General features: G+C 37.5%; 1 protein-coding gene across 2 annotated transcripts; it reads right to left on the minus strand.

The window, feature by feature from the left end:
• Nucleotides 1-400: 400 nt before the first annotated feature.
• On the minus strand, nt 401-13,536 carry LOC110775975 (uncharacterized). Of its 2 annotated transcripts, XM_056830376.1 has the most exons (8): nt 13,470-13,536; nt 11,856-11,931; nt 1,618-1,967; nt 1,319-1,507; nt 1,096-1,212; nt 871-952; nt 681-782; nt 453-591 (listed from the first exon to the last, which is right to left on the minus strand). In XM_056830376.1, exons 3-7 carry the CDS (start codon nt 1,962-1,964, stop codon nt 708-710), a joined length of 810 nt encoding a protein of 269 aa, XP_056686354.1. In that variant the 5' UTR covers nt 1,965-1,967; nt 11,856-11,931; nt 13,470-13,536; the 3' UTR covers nt 453-591; nt 681-707. The 2 variants fall into 2 exon arrangements, with proteins under 2 accessions (XP_056686353.1, XP_056686354.1); XM_056830375.1 differs by lacking the exon at nt 681-782 and having other exon boundaries at nt 401-591.
• Nucleotides 13,537-19,836: the final 6,300 nt, after the last annotated feature.

Raw genomic sequence — 19,836 nt, forward strand, 5'->3', positions numbered from 1 at the left:
GCTGCGAAAAATAGGTTATTTTCAGCGCCTGCTTACCTGTATAGGTTGCAAATAGTGTCTTAGTTACAACGCTGATCGACCACTCTAAGCTGCAAATAAAAAGTAGTTGTAGCGCCTTGTTGAGAAATACGCGCTGCAATTAGTTGTCATTTTGCAGCTTAGTTCTAGCACACGCGCTGCAAATAATGTTTTTTTTATATAAAAAATAAATATAATAGCTCCGGTCAGATGCAGATTTTGACAATCCTGTTATTTTGACAAAAAATTATAATAAAAACATTATTAATAGGTTGCAAAAAATTTGCCATAGTTTCCCTTGTAATTTGCGAAACCCGGACAAAACGGGAATTTATAAAGACCTGTATAAAAGACATAACATACATATATGTTCCTACAACCACATATATGCTCCAAGTAGCATCCAACGTCATATCCAACACATAACAAAAACATAAAACATAACATTACTAGATCACAACAAACTCATTCGCCGGCATCCATCAAATAGTTGTCCTTAAAATACTTTGCCCATTGTTCTCGAGTTTCTTCTAACTCCTCATCAGAATATGGCATTTCTCTTTGTACATAACCCTTCAAAAAAGAAAAACTTGGTATTAATTACTCGAAAACTAATTTAAGAGAAAATTGAATCTTATACCTAATTAAATAAGTTCACGTACCTCAGACAAATTATCCTTGTATTCATTTTATACTGTGACAACATCATGCATGTATTTCATCACATAATAACCACTATCCACTGCATCAACTTGTTGAGCACACTATTTACACAAATGAAGCACGTATATATGTGTCAAAGCAAATATTTTCAAATTAAGAGATTTAAGGAGTACAAACTTTAATTAGTACCTTCATCTGTATGAATCGTAACTTTTGTGACTTAATCTTCCGTTTGTCATTTTCAAGATTAGTCCAATAAATTCTATATGCCCTACATAAACAATAATTATAACACTTTAGTTCTCTATCAAAAATCTAATCATATTACTTTCAATAAAGAAATTAAATATAGCATGTGTTTTATTGATATATATAATATAATGAGTTGCAAATGGGTTTGTACATTCAACTTACATTTTTATACAATTGAACCCTTCTAACTTCCGTGTCCCGGGAGGGGGAGGAGTGGCCGAATCAAACACGTATGCTAGGCCAAGGACAAGATCAAGGACGATAAGAACCCAATGATTCCTATTATAAAGTACCCAATTAAATGATTAGTTGCATGAAAACAAGAGTTCTAATAATATTAAAAAATAAATAACATATATAAAAGTTAGCATGTTATATAAGATACCCTTCATGGTAGGGGGCCAACAAGAATTTTGACTGCACATCCATTTTCCTTTCATTTAAGAAAGCATCTTTTATATAGTCAATAACGCTTAAACGATTCTTCTTCATTGTGGCACAAGAAATTGCATCGGGACACAAAAAGTTAATATGAGACAACTTTAAGGGGCATATGTATTCATGATACAAGTACCTACATATGCAAACATAGGGTCATTAACCATAAGATCAAAGGATAACAAAGATTTTATAAATCTCCATGTAGGTAGAATCAAATGAGATAGCATAGGCAGAATAACATACATCATATAAACTTGAAGTACTTTAATACTGGCGAAATCCTTCGTGAGAAACTCAGAGATATCACGAGATTTGACAGAAGTCAGTGTGCCCTTTTTGTACGAGAAAATTGAAGCAGGAAGTGATAATGCTGATGAAAATTTAGGCATATTGGACATCATGTAAGATAGTAGTTCACACTCCACCCTAAGGACATCAACTTTACTACCACTGGGGTTATCACTTTTTGATGTATCTTTGTTTTTTGATCCAGATCCCTTTTTAAGGACACAACTACCTTTGGTGCTCCCTTTCTCACTTCCTTTACCATGGTGCGGTTTAGCCTTCTTCTTTGGCGGCGGCGTCACCATTTCCTTTAAAACAAAAAAACTCTATGAAAAAAGAAAAGGGAAAATTGCACTAATCCTTTCAACAATATAACTAGGAACATTGAGAAATCAGTAACTTAAATGGTTTAGTGACATTTCTTAGTTTCTAAGACATTTTCGCTCCCATTTTAAAACTAATGAACCTAATGAATCATTTTAAACTAATAACATGTTTTATATGCTTTATTTAAACTTTCTAAGATTCATTCAAATATGGTTATACACATTTTAGTCTTGTTGGGTCGTTATGGACATATTTAGGCTAAAATGAGACCTTTTCGCTCCCATTCTTGAACTAATGAACTTATTGATTCATTTTAATCTAATTAAAAGTTTTATATGCATTGTTTAAACTTTCTAAGACTCATTCCAATCTTATTATGCACGTTTAAGGCTCGTTGGGACGTTATAGAACATATTTAGGCCAAATTGAGGCATTATCGCTCCCAACTTTGCACTAAAGAACCTAAGGACTCATTTAAAACTAATTACATGTTTTATATGCTTTTTTTAAACTTTCTAAGACCCATTCCAATCAAGTTATGCACGTTTTAGGCTTGTTGGGTCGTTATAGACATATTTAGGCTAAAATGAGACATTTTCGCTCCCATTTTGGAACTAATGAACCTAAGGACTCATTTTAAACTAATGGCATGTTTTATATGCTTTGTTTAAACTTTCTAAGACTCATTCCAATCAAATTATGCACGTTTTAGGCTTGTTGGATCGTTATGGACATATTTAGGCTAAAATGAGACATTTTCGCTGCCATTTTTTAACTAATCAACCTAAGGAATCATTTACAATTAATTACCTGTTTTATATGCTTTGTTTAAACTTTCTAAGACTCATTCGAATCTAGTTATCCACGTTAAAGGCTCGTTGGGTCGTTATAGGACATATTTAGGCCAAATTGAGGCATTTTCGCTCCCAACTTTGCACTAATGAACCTAAGGACTCATTTAAAACTAATTACATGTTTTATATGCTTTGTTTACACTTTCTAAGACCCATTCCAATCAAGTTATGCACGTTTAAGGCTTGTTGGGTCGTTATGGACATATTTAGGCTAAAATGAGACATTTTCGCTCCCATTTTGGAACTAATGAACCTAAGGACTCATTTTAAACTAATGGCATGTTTTATATGCTTTGTTTAAACTTTCTAAGACTCATTCCAATCAAATTATGCACGTTTTAGGCTTGTTGGATCGTTATGGACATATTTAGGCTAAAATGAGACATTTTCGCTGCCATTTTTTAACTAATCAACCTAAGGAATCATTTACAATTAATTACCTGTTTTATATGCTTTGTTTAAACTTTCTAAGACTCATTCGAATCTAGTTATCCACGTTAAAGGCTCGTTGGGTCGTTATAGGACATATTTAGGCCAAATTGAGGCATTTTCGCTCCCAACTTTGCACTAATGAACCTAAGGACTCATTTAAAACTAATTACATGTTTTATATGCTTTGTTTACACTTTCTAAGACCCATTCCAATCAAGTTATGCACGTTTAAGGCTTGTTGGGTCGTTATGGACATATTTAGGCTAAAATGAGACATTTTCGCTCCCATTTTGGAACTAATGAACCTAAGGACTCATTTTAAACAAATGACATGTTTTATATGCTTTGTTTAAACTTTCTAAGACCCATTCCTATCTAGTTATGCACGTTTTAGGCTTGTTGGGTCGTTACAGACATATTTAGGTTAAAATGAGACATTTTCGCTCCCATTTTTGAACTTGAACCTAATGATTCATTTTAATCTAATTACAAGTTTTATATGCTTTGTTTAAACTTTCTAAGACTCATTCCAATCTAGTTATGCACATTTAAGGCTCGTTGGGTCGTTATAGGACATATTTAGGCCAAATTGAAGCATTTTCGCTCCCAACTTTGCACTAAGGAACCTAAGGACTCATTTTAGGCTTGTTGGGTAGTTATGGACATATTTAGGCTAAAATGAGACATTTTCGCTCTAATTTTTTAACTAATGAACCTAAGGACTCATTTAAAACTAATTACATGTTTTATATGCTTTGTTTAAAATTTCTAAGACTCATTCCAATCAAGTTATGCACGTTTTAGGCTCGTTGGGTCGTTAAAGGAAATATTTAGGCAAATTAAGGCATTTTCGCTCCCAACTTTGCACTAAAGAACCTAAGGACTCATTTTTAACTAATGACAAGTTTTATATGCTTTGTTTACACTTTCTAAGACCCATTCCAATCAAGTTATGCACGTTTTAGGCTTGTTGGGTCGTTATGGACATATTTAGGCTAAAATGAGACATTTTCGCTCCCATTTTGGAACTAATGAACCTAAGGACTCATTTTAAACTAATGACATGTTTTATATGTTTTTTTTAAACTTTCTAAGATTCATTCCAATCAAGTTATGCACGTTTTAGGCTTGTTGGGTCGTTATAGGACATATTTAGGCTTAATTGAGGCATTTTCGCTCCCAACTTTGAACTAATGAACCTAAGGACTCATTTTAAACTAATGACATGCTTTATATACTTTTTTTGAACTTTCTAAGACTCATTCCAATCAAGTTATGCACGGTTTAGGCTTGTTGGGTCGTTATGGACATATTTAGGCTAAAATGAGACATTTTCGCTCTAATTTTTTAACTAATGAACCTAAGGACTCATTTAAAACTAATTACATGTTTTATATGCTTTGTTTAAAATTTCTAAGACTCATTCCAATCAAGTTATGCACGTTTTAGGCTCGTTGGGTCGTTAAAGGACATATTTAGGCAAATTAAGGCATTTTCGCTCCCAACTTTGCACTAAAGAACCTAAGGACTCATTTTAAACTAATGACAAGTTTTATATGCATCGTTTAAACTTTCTAAGACTAATTCCAATCTTGTTATGCACGTTTAAGGCTCGTTGGGTCGTTATAGACCATATTTAGGGCAAATGGAGGCATTTTCGCTCCTAACTTTGCACTAAAGAACCTAAGGACTCATTTAAAACTAATTACATGTTTTATATGCTTTGTTTACACTTTCTAAGACCCATTCCAATCAAGTTATGCACGTTTCAGGCTTGTTGGGTCGTTATGGACATATTTAGGCTAAAATGAGACATTTTCGCTCCCATTTTGGAACTAATGAACCTAAGGACTCATTTTAAACTAATGACATGTTTTATATGTTTTGTTTAAACTTTCTAAGATTCATTCCAATCAAGTTATGCACGGTTTAGGCTTGTTGGGTCGTTATAGGACATATTTAGGCTTAATTGAGGCATTTTCGCTCCCAACTTTGCACTAATGAACCTAAGGACTCATTTTAAACCAATGACATGCTTTATATGCTTTGTTTGAACTTTCTAAGACTCATTCCAATCAAGTTATGCACGTTTTAGGCTTGTTGGGTCGTTATGGACATATTTAGGCTAAAATGAGACATTTTCGCTCCCATTTTTGAACTAATGAACCTAAGGAATCATTTACAATTAATGACCTGTTTTATATGCTTTATTTAAACTTTCTAAGACTCATTCCAATCAAGTTATGCACGTTTTAGGCTCGTTGGGTCGTTAAAGGACATATTTAGGCAAAATAAGGCATTTTTGCTCCCAACTTTGCACTAAAGAACCTAAGGACTCATTTTAAACTAATGACAAGTTTTATATGCATTTTTTAAACTTTCTAAGACTAATTCCAATCTTGTTATGCACGTTTAAGGCTCGTTGGGTCGTTATAGACCATATTTAGGCCAAATTGAGGCATTTTCGCTCCCAACTTTGCACTAAAGAACCTAAGGACTCATTTTAAACTAATCACATGTTTTATATGCTTTGTTTACACTTCCTAAGACCCATTCCAATCAAGTTATGCACGTTTTAGGCCTGTTGGGTCGTTATGGACATATTTAGGCTAAAATGAGACATTTTCGCTCCCATTTTGGAACTAATGAACCTAAGGACTCATTTTAAACAAATGACATGTTTTATATGCTTTGTTTAAACTTTCTAAGACCCATTCCTATCTAGTTTTTGCACGTTTTAGGCTTGTTGGGTCGTTACAGACATATTTAGGTTAAAATGAGACATTTTCGCTCCCATTTTTGAACTAATGAACCTAATGATTCATTTTAATCTAATTACAAGTTTTTTTTTTTTTTTTTTTGGCAAATAAAGTTATTTTATTACCAAAAGGAGAGGGCTAGTAAAAGAACTAGCACAGTGTTAGGCACAAGCCACCAGAACACCAAAAATAACAAGCACAAAGCTAAACACTAGCAAAAAAGGACACCCCTAACACAAACTCAGCATAGCAGCTTCTGACTGTCAGTGGCCCTACAAGCCACCCTAAACTGGATATCATGCACTAAATCAGCAGGGCTTTTGCATTGTTGGTTAAACACCATCTCATTTCTCTGAAGCCAAATGCCATAAACACTTTCAGAGAAGAACATCAGCAGCAATTTATATCTATCACCAGTTCTTTTAGTAGCCTTCAATATCCAAGCAAGTTCCTGATCAAATGGAGCAGGATTTCTGTGAAACTGCAACTGTTGAAGGATCTTTCCCCACACAGCAGCAGAATATGAGCACTCAAAAAATAGGTGACCAGTAGATTCAGGCATGGTTGAGCAAAGTGGACAACTGTTAGCAGTGACAATCTTCCAAGCTAGCAGCCTATCTCTGGTGGGAAGTCTATTCCACAGTGCAAGCCAAGTGATAAACACACTCTTAGGGGAAGCTTTATTATTACAGACCACTCTTTTCCAGGGAACTTTGTCATGAACACCAAGGAGATGTTTATACATCAATTTAATGGAGAATTTCCCTTTCTGCACAACAGCATCCCATCCACCAACATCATCAATCAGAGTGTGAGAATCCAGAATCTTCCTCAGTGACCAAGAGATTGTAGCTGGCCATTGAGTGGAAAGAGGCCTGTTTTTAATGTAATAGGTGTGAACCCATCTGCTCCACAATCTGTCTTTTTTGTGAGTTAGAGCCCAAAGCAGCTTAGACACAGCAGCTTTATTCCATAACCCCATTTCCTTAAGGTTCCACCCACCAGCACTTCTAGGAAGACAAAGAGAGTGCCATGCCACCATGGATCTTTTGGAAGGATCAGTAAGACCAGTCCAAAGGAAAATCCTACAGAAGTTCTGGATTTCCTTTAACACTTTCTTAGGTAAAATAAAGATTTGACACCAGAAAGCTTGCAAACTAAGCAAGATTGCTTGAACCAACTGAAGTCTACCAGCATAAGAGAGATGCCTAGCTGTCCAAGACTTAGCTCTAGCCATCACCTTGTCAATCAAAGTTCTGCATTGGTTATAAACCAGTTTTTTAGTAGAGAGTGGAACACCAAGATACCTAAAGGGAAATTGCCCCTCTGGAATATGAACTGCATCAAGAATAGCAGCTTTGGTAGCAGCAGAAACCCCACCAATGTAAATGTTACTCTTGTCCAAATTAGCTTCAAGACCTGAAGCTCTTGAAAAATTATTGAAAGCAGCAAAAAGCATCTCAACTGACAGAGTATCAGCTCTTGAGAACATAAGAAGATCATCAGCAAACATCAAGTGTGTGAGGGCCAACTTCTCACACTTAGGGTGGAAATTGAAATCTGGCAAATTCTGCAGCTGTTGTAAGTGTCTTGTAAGATATTCCATACCAATAGCAAAGAGAAATGGAGACATTGGATCACCCTGTCTCAAACCCTTCTTTGCTCTGAAGGGTTGTGATGGCTTCCCATTGATCAAAATGCTATAAGAAACAGTAGAGATACAGGTGAAAACCCACCTCACAAAGCACACAGGAAACCCAAGTTCCACCATAACACTTTTCAGATAAGACCACTCAATGGAATCATAAGCTTTCTTCAAATCCACCTTTATGAGACACCTTGGAGATATGTGAGTTCTGGTATAACCTTTGATCAGCTCAGTTGCTAGGAGAATATTATCAGAGATTTGCCTGCCAGGAATAAAGCCAGATTGAGCTTCATTCACAACATCACCAATAACACTCTGCATCCTGGTTGTGAGAATCTTTGCCACTAGCTTATAGATAACAGTACAGCAAGCTATAGGCCTAAAATCCTTAACCTTAGAAGGGTTAGGAACCTTAGGGACAAGAGTAATGGAAGTACAGTTGAATTGAGGCAGCATAGTGTTAGTTCTGAAAACTTCAAGTACAGCTTTATACACATCAGCCTTAATAACATGCCAAGTTCTTTTAAAGAAAACAGCATTGAACCCATCAAGGCCAGGGGCTTTGTCATCACCAATCCCTTTAAGAGCTTGGTCAATTTCTAAAGTGGTTACCTCTCTGGATAGCCATTGTTTAGTAGGAATACTGAGAGTACTACCACTTCTCAAAGTAGGAATGTGAACTGCAGGCAAGGACTGAGCAGCTGACCCAAGCAATTTTTTATAAAAACCAACAATTTCACCCTGAATAGCATCAGCTTCAACCAATTTGTTTCCACAATCATCAAACAGAACTGTAATCCTGTTTTGCCTATTCCTTTCCTTGATAGAAGAGAAGAAGAAATGGTGATTAGAGTCCCCCACTTGGAGCCATTGAATTCTTGATTTTTGCCTCAAAGCAATTTCATCCACCCTAAGCCATTTCCTCAAATTATCAGTGAAAGTTCTCTCTTGTTCAAACAACTCAGGAGAAGGAGTAGTTTGAAGAGAGGTTTGAACTATCTCTAGCTGAGATCTAGCCATTTCAATTCTCTCTTTGATGCCAGCAAACTCTTCAGAATGCAGAGCTTTCAACTTGTGCTTCACAAGGTTCAAATTAGACCACAAACTAAACATAGCAGAACCTGTTTTCCCTCTGGTACCCCAACTATTCTCTATCAGAGAAGCAAACTTACTATGATCTGCAAGGTAATTCAGGAATCTAAAAGGTTTGCCTCCCTCCATTTTATCAGGTAAACAGTTCACCAAGAGTGGAGAGTGGTCAGAAATGGAAGAGTTGAGATATTGAACAGGAACACCACTAAACTTATGGATCCAACCAGCATTACCAAGCCCCCAATCAATTCTACTAGCTGTTTTCCCATCACCAGAACCTTTATGCCATGAGAAATAGTGACCCACACTTTGTAGGGGACAAAGACCAGCAGTCAAAATGAACTCATTAAAATCTTTGGTTTCAGCAATAGAAACCTGAGAGCCATTAATCCTATCAGTGTCAGACAAGAGGGAATTAAAGTCACCAGATAAGAGCCAAGGGTGAGAACCAACACTAGGGAGAATAAGCACAAGGGAGTGCCAAAGATCCTTCCTAGTTTCAATGGTATGCAAACCATAGACTGCTGTAAAGAAGAAAGAAATATCACCAGTTCTATCCCTAATCACACAGTGCAAAAACTGCTCATGAGTATGCAGAATTGACAGATCAACTTCTGATTGTTGCCAACCCAACCAGATCCTGCCTCTAGGATTCAAGCTATAATTGTTCTCCCAACTCCAGTGTCTACCAAGTTTAGAAGACAACCTAGGAAATTTAGCTATTTTTACTCTAGTTTCTAATAAAGCAATGATATTAACATTGTTAACTTGCAACAGATGCTTTACCTCAGAAGCTTTAACAGGATCATTAAAGCCTCTCACATTCCAAGTACATAAGTTAACCTTCTTCATGAGGTTCATGTGAGGTATTCTGCACAATCACACCATCACTATCCATTTCTCCAGATATCTCCTTGAATCCCAAATCACCAGAAAGCACAGTGAAAGGATTACTAGGGCTCAAATTCCTCATCCTGCTAGGTCCCCTAGTTCTCCTTGTTACAATGTTCCAATCTTGACCACTAGTTTGAACTACAGGTGGATCATGATGGGGAGTAAGGATCCCCCCTGTTTGTTGCTGTGGGGCTGAAACATGCTGCTGAGTTGGCTTAGCCACCCAAATCTTCTTTATAGCTGGTTTAGGAGCTACATTAGAGGGCTTGGTACAATCATGGCCTGCTGTATTGCACTTTTTACAATAGAGGGGTTTCCAATCATACACTACAGCCTGTTTGAACACAACTCCCCTAGCATCTTCAATCCAAACATGGTCTGGTAACACAGTAGTAATATCCATCTCAATCAAAACCCTGGCAAATGAAACTCTCTCCTACTTTGTTGTACACTCATCAGCACACAAGGGAACCCCCAACAAACTACTGATCCTACTGAGAGAATCACTCCCCCAGCAATGCAAAGGCAAATTAGGAAATTTAACCCACAAGGGAATCACTTTGAGAACCTCCTCATAGAAGTTGAAATCTGCTGCCCATGGCTTAATGATCACTGGCTTACCATAAAAGGTGTAAGGACCCCCTGCAACAATGCGATTCTTATCCTCAATGCACTCAAATCTAATGATAAAGTACCCTTCATCATGAAAAAACACTTGAGGAGTAGAAACTTCACTCCACACAGCAGCCATAAATCTCCTTACAGAGGCCAAAGTTGGTGATTCTCCTACAACATACATAACTAAAGAGGCTTGCCATTTATCAGCCATAGTGGCAAGCTCAGATTGCTGCAGTTGTGCTACTTTTTTCCCATCCTTAACCAAAGGTGTCACAAATTCCAGGGGAGCTCCTTTGGAAGCAAGCTTAGCCCCAGCAAATAGATTCACCCATGGTTCCTTAACAGTTCCCCCCTCCTTAGGAACCTGTGTCGAACCACTAGGAGAAGCTTGATGCTTCAATGGTTGACCAATAACACCCACATGACCAGAGTTTCGAAAAACAGAGTCCGTACTACACTGAGGAATCAAATTCCCCTCCCCAATGAGCCCCAACGATTGATTCAAAGCAATAATGGTGTCATGAAGAGCTTTAGGAATCATACCAGCCGAGGAGTGCACTAGATTGGAGTAAACAAGTTCTTCATTCTCAGAGTTCGTCGCGCTATTTGCAGCAGCTGGGTTCAATTTTTGGCCCCCTTCTGGAACCAAAAGAGACTCATTTCTAGAGTTAGACTGAGCGGAAACATCCTCCGAAGCCATTGGTGAAGTTACAATCAAGCTAGCCTTCTTCTTCTTCGCCATTGGTGAAGGTGGCGCACGTTAGTAAACACCCTTAACGTACACCCTCTCAGCTTGGGGGAGAAGAAAGCTTTCAAATAATGAAGCTAATTACAAGTTTTATATGCTTTGTTTAAACTTTCTAAGACTCATTCCAATCTAGTTATGCACGTTTAAGGCTCGTTGGGTCATTATAGGACATATTTAGGCCAAATTGAGGCATTTTCGCTCCCAACTTTGCACTAATGAACCTAAGGACTCATTTTAGGCTTGTTGGGTAGTTATGGACATATTTAGGCTAAAATGAGACATTTTCGCTCTCATTTTTTAACTAATGAACCTAAGGAATCATTTAAAACTAATTACATGTTTTATATGCTTTGTTTAAAATTTCTAAGACTCATTCCAATCAAGTTATGCACGTTATAGGCTTTTTGGGTCGTTATGGAAATATTTAGGCTAAATGAGACATTTTCGCGCCCATTTTTTAACTAATGAACCTAAGGACTCATTTAGAACTAATTACATGTTTTATATGCTTAGTTTAAACTTTCTAAGACTCATTCCAATCAAGTTATGCACGTTTTAGGCTTGTTGGGTCGTTATGGACATATTTAAGCTAAAATTAGACATTGTCGCTCCCATTTTTGAACTAATGAACCTAATGATTCATTTTAAACTAATTTCATGTTTTATATGAAATTAACTCGGCAAATAAATAACACAAACAACTAATAAGAAACAATTTGTAAACCTACAAAAGCTATTAAAAAATTATCTCGAAACTCACATATAAGAAAATTATATTAAATTAAAAGGGAAGAGGAGAATGACAGTCGGGAGATTATGCTCACCTAGTAGAAGAACTCACGCCTTGATAGTTCAAATGGATGATTTGGTTCAAGAAACTAGCAATACCAGCAAGGGGTCCTGAAAATGAAAACATACAAAATAGAATAAATTTATAATAATATTACTTCAAACAAGTCCAACAATAAATTTTATGATTATACACATAAAATTAACAAAAAATCTAGGGTGTTCCTGCAATAATCAGAAGCGAATTACGGTCATCTTTTACAAGGAGAGAACAGGAACATCAATAGCAATAATTCAATATTCCGAGCAACAACAATAATTCAATATCTTGAATTCATGAACTATCTGCTTCAAATGTTGTTTTAAGTCCATTTCATATAGTCAACATGATCAGAAGCAGAAGCAAAAACCAAAAGTTATTGAAGTATTAAACACACACTAACATCACATCAGCTTATTACACCAAGCTACCTCTTTCAGAAATCGCCCTTTATTTTGGTTGCTTATACTGATTAACAAAATCTCAAGTCTAAAATTTCTTGATTAAACCATTCAGACTTAAAAAAATGTAAAAATTGGACAACAATTTATAGAGTAATGCTAAAAAAACAGCAAATGAGAAACATGAAACATATTGGAATCATCAAATATATTTATTAACCTAGTCACTAATCAAATCAAAATCATTATTAGCACAAATAAATGCTGATATTAACCTAGTCACTAATCATCTAAGCAGTTACTAAAAATCAGTTCAATTATTTTGAACTAAAGTTTAGGCTTCACTCTAGAAATCTGTATTTATTTCTTTGAAACTGAAATTTGTGTTTTAACAGCATTGTAGTAGTGTATAAGAAAACAGGTAAAGATAGAGATTGGGGAAAAACATGTATGCGGGTGGAAATGTTGGCTATGGAAATGTTGGTGGCGGAAAGAACACAGGAAACACAGTTGCAGTCCAAGAAGTGAAACCACATCCAGTTATGGAGACCCTCTGTTAGCTCAATCCCCCAGACAACTTAGATAACTTAGCCTACTGCCAGAAACATAGATTGCAAACCACAATATTGGTTTAATCCAACCTTTGATGTTTGTTGTATTCTGTTTAAAATTTTTAAATATTCTTGTACAGCTAGTCATTTTGATTCTCAGGAATGAAAAAAGAAAGTGAACTAGACCAGCATATGCATCATATTGTACATTTACTTGAACAGGGACTGCCTAAATCTTTATTGCTTCAAAACCTTTCCAAGTACTCATTGGATATGTGTCTGTGGAATCAATACTTAAACATAACCAGACTAGGGACAAAAGAATAGCATAGGCACACAAATGCTAAAGAACCACACAAAAGCTAAAGAACCAGAACCAACAAGTTCAACTTAAAGCTAAAGAACCAAACCATACTCAATCTACGGAACCAGACTCGATCAAGTGCAACAGATCGAAAATTCCATGGCATACCCACTTCTAAATTAACTAGTACTGCATAGATTTTTTTTCCAGGGTCCTTGTTCCTGTGTATCTTTATATAATTACATACAAACTTAATTTGAGTAAAAAAAAACAGAACTTAATATAATTCAGAACATGAAACACAAAAAATAGCCCAAATTAAATTTAGAAAGGGGAAATTTGAGTAAACAAACCTAAGCAAGTTCAAATGCTTCAATTTCGAATCAATGTTGAATTAACAAGACTGAACTTTTAATTTGAGGGATTCATTGGAGACCGCAAATCCCTCCTTCTATCTCCACTTATCTGCAATATGAAGGCGTGCGGTGTTGCCGGCGGCGGATGTTGAGAAGGAACAAGAAACCGCAACCGGTGGCCGGTGGCCGGCGAATTCAAGGGCCAGAGAGGAAGAGGAAATGGCGGCGAGTGAGCTTTGCGAAGGAACTCCTCAAAATGAAGAAGGAGACTACCGGCGGTGATACCTTGGTGGTGGCCGGCAAAACAACAAACCAAAGATGAAAAGGGAACCGGCGGTGTGATTCGCGAAGGACCGAGGAGAAAATTTCGATTGAGGTTGGTTTGTTTACTGGAAGTGTATGTAGATCTGGGGGAGATCGATCGAAGAGGATAGAAACTACCTGAGAATTGAAGGGATGGAAATTAGAATGACCTAGGTAGCTGGTTTCAGCGATGTAATTTGGGACCAAGTTGCAATTAGGAACGAACGAATTCTTGCAGCAAATGAATTAAGGGACCGCGTTGCAATTTAGCTAACTAATTGCAGAAAATATCATTCTCCCGCGCTGCGAAATATTTAAAAAAAATATGTATTTTTCACAACTCACGGTGGACTAAAATGCTGCAACAAGGTCATTTAATATTTGACCCGCGTTGACCATACCCCTATTGCAACGCTTATAACTAGCATGAGTTGTAATTGATGAGTTGCAAATGATGATTTCTCTACTAGTGTGTTCACCCTTAGTTCGCTTTGTTTGGCACTTGAATCTTTCACTCGATTTAGGACATTAGTTAGCGTGTACTCATTTATTTGATTGGTAATATTAGTGTTCTTTTATACTCGTTCCATAATAAAGGCCATATCTTGGATTTTGTAGTTTAATTTCTTTTCTTCTCTTTTCTTTTCTTCTTCTTTTCTTTCTTTCTTTTCTTGGTTTGTGCTTTTCGTTTTTAGTCTTGCCTTGATTAAATTTCCTAGATTTTGTTTTTGGTAGGTTTTTAGAATTCGATTAGTTGCTCATTCTTTCCTAGTTGAGTTTAGTTTGCTAGAGACTAGCAAACGCTTAGCTTGGGGGAGTTTGATGAGCGACATAAAATGTCGCTCATAGCTTAGGATTTTATGTTAGTTTTTATACTTTTTTATAGTTTTTATAGCTTTTTGTGTGAATTTTGTAAGTTTCGTTCCATCTTGTGCTTTATAGGTGATTATGATAAAAAGTGATGGAAAACAAGTAGAATTAAGCCAAAACAGGGCTTGTGCGATCGAGTGATGGTTTGTGCGCCCGAACAGAGGAGTGCAAATGGGTATCAAGGAATATCCAGTTCTGTGCGGTTTAACGTGCTCTGTTGTTCGGTCGCACATAATGGATTTTTGGAGGCAGAATGTCTCAAGTTTGGAAAGCGACCGCACGGTCTTATGTTTGACAGCACAGGCATTGTGCGATCGAACGTGCTCTGTTTATTTGGGTTGTTCGGTCGCACAGGATTGATTTTTGGAGGCAGAATGTCTCTAATTTGTGATGCGACCGCACAAGGTTTTCTACTGGACCGCACAAGAGTTGCGCGCCCACACAAGTCCTTTCGTTCGAGCGAATCATACTGCAGAGGAGATATGAGCCAAAGAAACCCCATTCGACCGAACAGGGTTCCTCGTTCAGTCGCACATGACGAAGGAAGCGTTCTTCGCTGCCTTCGCTCGCACAGGTCTAAGTGTTTGCTCGAATGATTCTTTTACGTTCGGTCGCACAGAGGGTCTGTGCGACCGAATGGCTGCGCGGGCTGCTCTTATTCGAATTTTGGCTTCTATTTTGGGAAACTTATAAATAGATTTTTCGTTTATTTTGTTAGGAGTAGAATTTTAGTTGACAATTTTAGATTCTCAAAGTTAGTTTTTCAGCATTTCTAGAGAGAGAAACTCTCCTCCATTGAAGCATCAATTTGTAATTCTCTAAACTCTTCTTCTAATTTTGTGCAATTCAATTCAATTTCTTAATTCTTGCTTTTGTTGTGAGTGTTGATTGTTCTATAATTCCTTCAATTCTTGAATTCTTCTTGATTTTACTTTAGTTACTTTGATCCTTAATTCTCTTGTTGATTGTTCAATTGATTGTTCAAGTATTTGATTCTCTCTTTCTAATCCTTCAATTCCATGCTTGCTAGTCTAGAATTAATGGATTTCTTGATTTCTAGTATGATTAGTGAGTAGAATTAGGTTAGGGAAAGGGGAGAATCTAGGGGCCTAATTAGGGGAATTTGATGATTTGATTGATGAATGGTTGATGTGATTAAATTGATTTAGTGCTAGGATTTTCCATGATCAATTGAGTAGTAGTTGCAAATGCTAGTTGATTGAATTAGATTGGAATGTATGATTTAGGTTTGGCAAGACATTGTGAGCCTAATTCATGCAAGTGAATGATAGTTCCTATTATATGCAAGCTTATCTAGCTTAGGACTATGCGAAAGCTTTTCTATAGGCTAGGTTGCTTCGCGTGCTCTATCCGAGAGGTGGCGAGCACGTCATTTGGTTTCATTCCCCTATGTGCTATGTCATTACATCATTCATGATTACTAGATGGTAGTTCATTTCCCCCGATTTCCCTAGACTATCCCCAACTCCCTAACGTTTCCCTTCCTTGATTCAATCTAGTTTAATTGTTAGTTTAGCTTCATAGTGATAACTCAAATCAAACTTCTTGTTCGAACTAGCTTGACATTTAAACTCGAGAACCATCGTTTCTTTGGGACGATCCCTATACTTGCCACTATAGTTCATATAGTTGGTTAGTCTAGCGGTTCTATAATTTTTTTTTGATTGTGGCGTTGATCTTTCAACCACGGAAAAACGTCCTATCACAGCTCTACCTCGGCGGTACCAGGCTCCTGCTCCGACATACGAAGAGTGCCAGGAGAAGGATAAACTCCCTGCTGAGGGGAAGGGTACTGATAAGGCGGCGTCATCCCCATGAACTGGTGTGGTGTCCCAAACATCTGAGCCTGACGCATCCTCTCCATCTCTGACCAATAAGCCCAAGCATCCGCACCCGAAGGCTGAGGACCGCTCCCTCCGAAGTACTAACCAGGGGGAGGCACAAAAGGCCTCGAACTGCTCGCATCCCTAAAAGAATGCCTGGTTGGATCTGAAGGAAATAATGCCCTTGGTCCAAGTATGCATTCAATGATAAGTCTAATAAATGCGGTTCAGTATTAATTAACAAGTTAATAATTCAGTGAGATCAAGTGAGCTGAATGCCTAGCTAGAGGCCGCTTCAGTTCAAGTGGAATTAATGATATTAATCCACAGCTTACTCTTGACTGAACCCGTAGGGTCACACAAATAGTATGTAAACGGATCAATTATTTGATGGCATTAAATACTCCAACTATGGATATTCGGAATCGACGGATCTTGGTTTGAGTGGGAGCTGAGATCGTCACAGGCAAGAAATGAATACTCCGGAAACGATGATATTGCCGAAAACGGAAATATGGATCGTATCGGAAATATTAATATTATCCAAGTCGTAGATGTTGCCGGAAACGGAAACATGGTACGTATCGGAAAATATTATCGGAAATGGAAATATTGCCGGAATCGGAAATATTGCCGGAAACGGAAATATTGTCTGAATCGGAAATATTATCGGAATCGGAAAATAATTCCGGAAACGGAAATATTAAATATTTGTTCGAAACGGAAATTAATTCCGGAATCGGAAATGTTAAATATTGTTCGTATCGGAAATGAATTCCGGAATCGGAAAATTAATCGGAAGCGCGTCGTACGAATTAGCATCGGACGAGCTTGCTAGACGAAGGCCCAGCACGAAGCCAGGCCCACGTCCAGCAAGGGAAACGCGCGCCACAACACGCCAGCCCAAGGCTGCGCCAGGCCCACCGCAAGGCAGGCCCAGCGCGCGCCCAAGGCTGCGGCAGTCGTGGGCTGTGATGCTCGGGCTGTGCGCGCGCGCGCATGGCGCCCCTCGTGGGCTGCTGTGCGTGCGTGGGTGTTTGTGTTCACATACGAAACCTAAAACGTACAGGATTCGTTTAATGATTAAATTCCTAATTCTATTTGATAAATTAATTAAATAAGAGTTTTATTATGATTCTAATTTAATTCATTCGTATCCTAATTCGATTCCAATTCTCTTTCCATACCCCTATAAATATGTGGCCTGGGTTCACAATTTATAACGAGTTTTCAAGTATTCAAAGTGAGTTTTTGAGAGAAAAATTCAGACACATTCCTTGCTCAAAAGTGCCAAAATTTTTAGAACCTTAAGGGCGATTCTAGTTGGTCAATCTTAAGGCGGATCCGGACGTACTGTGGACTATCTACGGAGGTACGACACTTGGAGTCCTAAAGACTTGTTCTTGTTCGGTTCGGGCGCAGCTAGGGAAGGCACGCAACAAAGAGTATGCATCTAAACTATGCTATATGATTATGTGTAAATAATATGTATTCCTGGCTAAATGGTTTTTCCGCATGATTTATGAATTGTCATATATATCATAACCTAACAGTGGTATCACGAGCCTCTTATTATTTTCATAATCTAAATTGCATGAACATGGTTAAATATTACAAATTTGCAAGAATTAAAAGGGGTGATTAATTTTCGTAATTGTTAATTAATTGCAAATTGCGTTTATTTAATTATACGTACGCAGTTTTTCGGCAGTTTCTTCGTTACTCATCCAAATCGAGTGATTTTTGTGTCAATTCCGCATGTAAAAGGGATTCTAAAATTTTGACAAAATTATTATTTTTTTGCCGAACCCAAAATTCTCAAATTCGAAGCCTAACTATTACTTTTCGAAGGTTTTAGTTTTTCGAATGCAAAATTTCGTAAATTTAAGATGTTAAATTAAATATTTGCGATTCTTGTTGATAAATCTTGAATTTTTGATTGACCTACTGTATATGTTTAACAAGTTTGAATGGCTAGCCTTGTTAATTATGCAATCTAATTTGTAATTATGATTAATTTGTTGAAAATTAGAATAATTTAGAATTAATTTGATTTTCATAATTAATTATAATTTAATTAGATACCTATGATTAAAAACCACCATAAAAATTGTAAATTTATGATAAATTTTGAATTTTTATAACCTAGACTTGAATCCATGTTAATCGGAAATCAATTGAATAATAAATTTTCGATTTTTCGCCCTAAAATTATGAAATTAATATTAATTTATTAATTTGTCATTAATTTTAAATATAAATTTTTAAATTTTATGCGATTCGTTCATATAACTTGCACGCACAAAGCAATGGACGATACGTGTTACCCTTAAGGGGTGTTGTATAGTGCGGGCATGCGACGACGAGCAAGGGAGCTCGTCGCCCGTGCGGCACGAATGCAATGAGAAAGGGCATGGTGCACGAGCACAAGGCAACAGCCCTGCCTTGTGTCGTGGGCTGCGAGCACTGGACGAATGGGCATGGGCGAAGGCAAGGCACGGCAGTCGCGTGTGGGCAGCAAGCGAGCTGCGCCACAACGCGCACTGCCTCGCGCAAGCGCGCGCAGCCTCGCGCGCAGCGAGCGCAAGCTCGCGTGCCACGAGTGCTGCGCCCAGCGTCGATGCCTCGCGCAGCGAGCGCTGGCGAGCGCGCGCAGCGAGCGCTGGCTCGCATCAAGCGAGCACTGGCGAGCTCGCACAAGCGAGCGCTGGCGAGCTCGCACAAGCGAGCGCTGGCGAGCTCGCACAGCGAGCGATGGCTCGCGTGCATCGAGCGCTGGCGCGCGCGCAGCAAGCACCAACTCGCGCGATTGCTTGCGAAGAGTAGAAGCAGCAGCTATGCGACACAGCGCATGGGCTGCGCGCACATGGCCAGCGATGGCTGTGTGCATGTGGCCCATGGGCGTGCGATGTGTAGGGTGTTTGCGTTGCGATTAGATCGTTTTGAATGTTTAATTTGAAATTTTCAGTTTACGTAATTTTAATTAATTTTAAAATTAATAATTTAAATTATTTTCTTGGATTTTAATTTTGAATATTGTAATTATAATAAATGTTATTTATTCTAATTATTTTACTAAAATTAAAATCATGAATTAATTTAAATACGACTGAAATTAAATTAAACTTTTTGGATTCAATTATAAATTTATATGAGCTTTAAATTTTAATTAAATTTGTATGTTTCCGGTTAGACTAGAAATACATTTTTATGTTTAAAATTAGTAAAGCGTATGAATTTATTGGTTTGAGTGGGAGCCCCTTTTAGTCATAAACTCTTGATTAGGTCTACAAATCCTTAAGGTTAAAACAACTTGATTAGAATTAATAAGGACTGAATAATTGGTA

The sequence above is a fragment of the Spinacia oleracea genome, chromosome 5 (assembly GCF_020520425.1).
Source record: "Spinacia oleracea cultivar Varoflay chromosome 5, BTI_SOV_V1, whole genome shotgun sequence".
Lineage (NCBI taxonomy): Eukaryota > Viridiplantae > Streptophyta > Magnoliopsida > Caryophyllales > Amaranthaceae > Spinacia > Spinacia oleracea.